The sequence below is a fragment of the Elaeis guineensis genome, chromosome 1 (assembly GCF_000442705.2).
Source record: "Elaeis guineensis isolate ETL-2024a chromosome 1, EG11, whole genome shotgun sequence".
NCBI classification, from domain to species: Eukaryota; Viridiplantae; Streptophyta; class Magnoliopsida; order Arecales; family Arecaceae; genus Elaeis; species Elaeis guineensis.
Genome location: NC_025993.2, coordinates 148,793,713 through 148,798,609, shown reverse-complemented (window position 1 = coordinate 148,798,609; position 4,897 = coordinate 148,793,713). Strand labels below are relative to the sequence as shown.

Here is a 4,897-nt window from a genome sequence, read left to right as displayed (position 1 = left end):
GTTAACCGACGGCGGTTCGTGTTCCCAAGGAGACGGCGGTTCACATTCCCAAGAAGACGGCGGTTCACATTCCCAAAGAGATGGTAGTTTGCGTTCCCAATGGGACGTCCGACACCAGATCGCTCGTTGGTACGGTCGTCAGAGTCAGAGCATGACGTGATGGAAAACTACTTTCATCCGAAGCCGTCGCCCGCGTGGAAACGCTGGCCAATACGACATCCGACTCAGGAGTAAAGGGGGCAACTGTTGGGATATACCGACAAACCCTTGTACGCCGACTTACCCTCGGATCGGTCTGACCGACGCCCGACTCTGCCGACCGGACCGACGGACGACTCCGACGATGACTGCCAATAATGGCTGCCGACAATATCCGACTGAAGGTATATCAGCCGAACAGACTCATACTGTTCCCGACCGACCAAGCGGCCGAGCCCAAATCACCGACTCACTATCGGGAATGGCAGCCGACGTCCGACTTCCGCAAGGCACCAGACCAGCCGACGGTGTCTCCGAATCATCACCCGACATCCCAACAGCCGAATACCGACATATAATCGACCAGCCCACCCAAACGCCGTACAACCGCTATGGGCAGTTGTCCTGTCAAAGACATGCGGTATGACCGTCCTGGGACATTGTCCTGTCAAGGACATGGATTAATCCCAGTGATTTGACAGCCCACGACGATTTGACAACCCCCGATGATTTGACAACTCTTCAATTATCTGCATCATTAATGATGAGACCATATCATATTCTACTATAAAATGAGATAAGGCAACAATCCGCGCTTCTTAGCTCTTGAACTCTCTCTCTCCCCCGCTGAGCCCTTAATTTTCTACTGTTGCCTAGTCTCCTCTCTGATTTGACCGTCGGAGGATCTCCGTCGGAATCTTCGGTCCGTGAGAATTTTTTTTGCAGATGCATGACACCGACGATCGAACGACGATGGGAAAATTGACCGCAATACCCTGTATTCAAGCAGTCCATCGCTGTTGGTAACAGAAAACATGCGGGTGAGATCAGACATTCAAACTAGGGGAAAGAGAAACAGATTTTTTTTTTCTTATTTTTTTTCTCCAAAGGTTTCTTTCTTATGACCATCTTTCACTGTTATTTCAAGAGCAACTGAAACAGAGGAACCACAGATCGACCAAGAGAAGCCAACACAGGAACCAAAAAAAGAACCGAAAAGAGCACACAAACACATTAAAAAGGGCAGACACCAGTGGACCCACCACCACCAAATCCCTCCCCTCAGTGGGGGAATCCGGCGGCCATCGTCCGGGAGGGGTCGGTCAGGTCCTAACATCTTCTGTCTCTAATTGATGCGCGGTCTAAACCTTCTCCTCGCTCTAGTAATCCCTCAAGTTCAGAACTCGTTCCGGTACCAGAACACGCCCTTCCTCGCTCCCCCCTCGTCCGGCTCGACGTAGATGCACTCCTTGCCCTCCCTCCACAGCGCCTTGAACACCGGCGTCCCGTCGAACCGATAATACTCTCCCAGGATCGGACGGATAGCCTTGGTGGCCTCCATGGCGTGGTAGTGGGGCATGGTGGAGAAGAGATGGTGGGCCACGTGGGTGTCCGTGATGTGATGGAAAACCCGGTTCAGCAACCCGTAGTCCCGGTCCACTGTGGCCAGCGCCCCCCGGAGCCAGTCCCACTCGCTCGAGTCGTAGTGCGGCAGCGCCGCGTGGGTGTGCTGCAGGTACGTGATCGTCACCAGCCACCCGTTCACGATCAGCAACGGAACACCGTAGACCCGCACCACCCACCAGAACCCGAAAGCCCCCACGAGCCGGTACAGCGCGAAGGACGCCGCGAGGACGCCCGTGTCGGAGATGAAGATCTGGGCGCGCTCCCGGTCCGAGTAGATCGGGCTGTAGGGGTCGTAGTGGCAGGCGAGCCGGGGGTAGGGGCGGCCGGAGACGTTGAAGGCGAGGTACAGGGGCCAGCCGAGGGTTAGGGTCACCACCATGGTGAGGAGGCGGCCGGGGGGGTTGTTGAGGTACTTGCTGTACCAGGGGAGGGCGGACTTGGTCTTGGGGACGAAGACCTCGTCGCGGTCGAGGGAGCCGGTGTTGGAGTGATGGCGGCGGTGGCTGATCTTCCAGGAGAAGTAAGGGACGAGGAGAGCAGAGTGGAGGACGAGGCCGACGACGTCATCGAGGAGGGAGGAGTCGGAGAAGGCGTGGTGGCCGCACTCGTGGGCGATGACCCAGATGCCGGTGAGGACGCAGCCCTGGGCGGCCCAGTAGAAGGGCCAGGCGGCGAGGCGGAGCAGCGGCTGGGACAGGGCCGGGATGACGGCGAGGGCCACGTAGAGGAGGGCGGCGGAGATGGCGAGGTCGTGGACGACGTAGGAGGAGGAGCGGAGAACGGAGCGCTCGAAGCAGTGCGGGGGGATGGCCTTCTTGATTTGGCCCAATGTGAATGGAGGCTTCTCGGTCGGGGAGCGCAGGAGGGAGTGGTTCTCGTCCTGGCGGTGAGCTGCCGCGGCCTGGTCGTCCCGCTCTTTCGCCGTCATTCGTCCGCCGGCGCCCATTCTCGTTGCTCGATTACGGCCTCTCTACCGAGCACCCTGCGGGCCAGACACCATCAACAAAACGGTCACGCTTACCGCAGGTGACTAGATACAAACAGAACGCAAGGTACTGCAGGACGACTGGACCAATTTGTAAATAAGCAGAACAACTTTTCTTTTCTTTTTTTTCACATTTTAAAAGTAATTATTATATAAATAAATTATTAAAAAGAGACGGAGAGGTGAGCACGTGATGTTGACCAGACGACACTAAACAGGGGTGGTTTGCCCGCAGGGGGATGGGATACCGTTTTAGAGACGGAAATAGTGAATTCTATTCTAGTATGAGAGAACAAGAGATCTAATATCAAGCATGGGTGACAAACTGGTACATCGGAGGACGGACATGGCAGTGCCGCCGTTTACTTTGTTCCTTTGTCTGGTGAAGGATGACCAAGGGGAGAGATTGCGTAATCTGACCCCATTGATCCAATAGCATAGTCGCTACTTCCTCTAACACAGACCGCAAGGAGACTACGTACAAGCCAAAAAAAATGGCGTCACAACATCAAAATGGAATTTCCATTTCTTTTACAAAACTGTGCGGTGGCTCACGCAGTATACTCGAAATAGACTGAAATTGACAGGAGCACCTTAATCGCTGACAGGTGACAATACTTTGCTTTTTACAAAAAAACTTGAAGAAAATTTTATATTTCTCGTTGTTTTTAAGGAAAAAAAAACTTTCTAAGAAAACAATTCCCCTTACATTACTGAGACACGATGGAAACCGACACCAATCGTCACAGGAACTCGGGTGTAACGCTCCGGTAACGTCCAAAATGAATGTTTTCTTTTATGGACGGACCAAAAAAAAAGTAGCGTTCTCTTCTAAAAAAAGGAAAATAAAATAAAAACACAAGATAGCTGACGCCGTCCACTCCCGCGTCCACGCGTCCGAGCAAGGTGCGTCCACCATGACGCACGCTGCACAAGAAGTCTTTCTTGGGCACCTAAATATTCCACCCTCGTGAGCGGCGCTTGCATCTGCACCGTCCACGCCACTGGATCTAGGGACTCCCCGACCCGCCTCAGATCGGACGATCCAGATACGTTTATCAGTAAAAGCCGGTGTGTGTCACGAGAACAAAGTATGAGGCTTTTTTTTTTTCCCAAACGAACGGAAAGGCCCCCGATCGTGGTAACCATTTTACCAAAGAAACAATCATGAAGGCATCCACGTGAACCGGCAGGAGTTATGGAACAACAAAGATGTTATTTGGCTCCTGGAATCCAAAAAAAAAAGAAGAGGAGCCGCCGGCCGCGGCCGGGCGGCACGGCGATCTGACCTACTCCAACACTTTTGGCGTGGAAGAGGATAAATAAATAGAAAAATCAACGGCGTGATCATGTTTAAAACCACTTGCACCTCGCGCATCTAACAATTTGAACAAAATAAAAGACAATAAATAAAATGAAGAAACAAAAACTCTTCATGATTCCAGATAAGCAAACAAGCAAAGTTCCTACGAAACGCAAGACTACAGATCCAAAGAGGAAAATTGATCCCGGAGCTAAGATGATGGCATGCGGTCCTCGTCCCACCCAGATTTGATAGTGGGTGAAAAATAGTCAGAGGAAACATTCTTTAAGAAAAATGAAATACTATTTTTCGAAATTTTTGATAGAGAATGCAAGTAAGATGGGTAGTAGAGAAACAGGTAACTCTAGAAAAATCTGGAATGAGGAAGTTCGATTTAGATCTATATAATCCGACGAAAAATTAAAAAGAAACCGCATTTCCATCGTCGACAAATCATAGAAGACAATCGGAAGATCTAAAAAAACAAATCTCGCAATCGGAGATCGTTTTCGATCCACACGAACGTTTCATTCATCGAAAAACAAAAAAACCGTGCAAAACAATACAGAAATCTTACCGAAAAAGGAGGAGGAGGGGGAAAAAACTCCGTACCTAAGAAAAGGGGAAAATGCCCGATTAATCGCGGAGAGAGTGGGGAGAGAGATCAATCTCCCGCTTCCGCTTCCCCACTTCGCCGTCCGCTGAGGGCTTCTCCAGAACCAGGCGGATCGGTATTTAAGCTCTCGCTCGGTCGCGTTTCGCTGAGGAGGGCCCTGCGACTGACTACATCTCCGCCGTTCGTGGCCCTCGACTCAGAACGGGAAAGCAAGTGGACGGCTGATCGCACAACAGAAAAATATCTGGACTTTTGTGCCTGAATGTACCCCGGTTGAACGCCAAATGAGGTTTTATAAAACATTTTTTTATTTAATATTTGATGGCGACAACCCGGCGTTGTGGCCGAGCTGCACCGCAGAATACCAGATCACCATTTTACCCCTCCC

General features: G+C 51.4%; 1 protein-coding gene across 1 annotated transcript; it reads right to left on the bottom strand.

The window, feature by feature from the left end:
* Positions 1–1,039: 1,039 nt before the first annotated feature.
* On the bottom strand, positions 1,040–4,697 carry LOC105061227 (fatty acid desaturase DES2). The gene is made up of 2 exons (XM_010945208.3): positions 4,506–4,697; positions 1,040–2,587 (listed from the first exon to the last, which is right to left on the bottom strand). The coding sequence occupies exon 2, from the start codon at positions 2,549–2,551 to the stop codon at positions 1,376–1,378; it is 1,176 nt and encodes a 391-aa protein (XP_010943510.1). The 5' UTR covers positions 2,552–2,587; positions 4,506–4,697; the 3' UTR covers positions 1,040–1,375.
* Positions 4,698–4,897: the final 200 nt, after the last annotated feature.

Excerpts from the sequence above, each read along its gene's own strand:
- LOC105061227 (XM_010945208.3), bottom strand. The coding sequence starts at position 2,551 with ATGGGCGCCGGCGGACGAATGACGGCGAAAGAGCGGGACGACCAGGCC.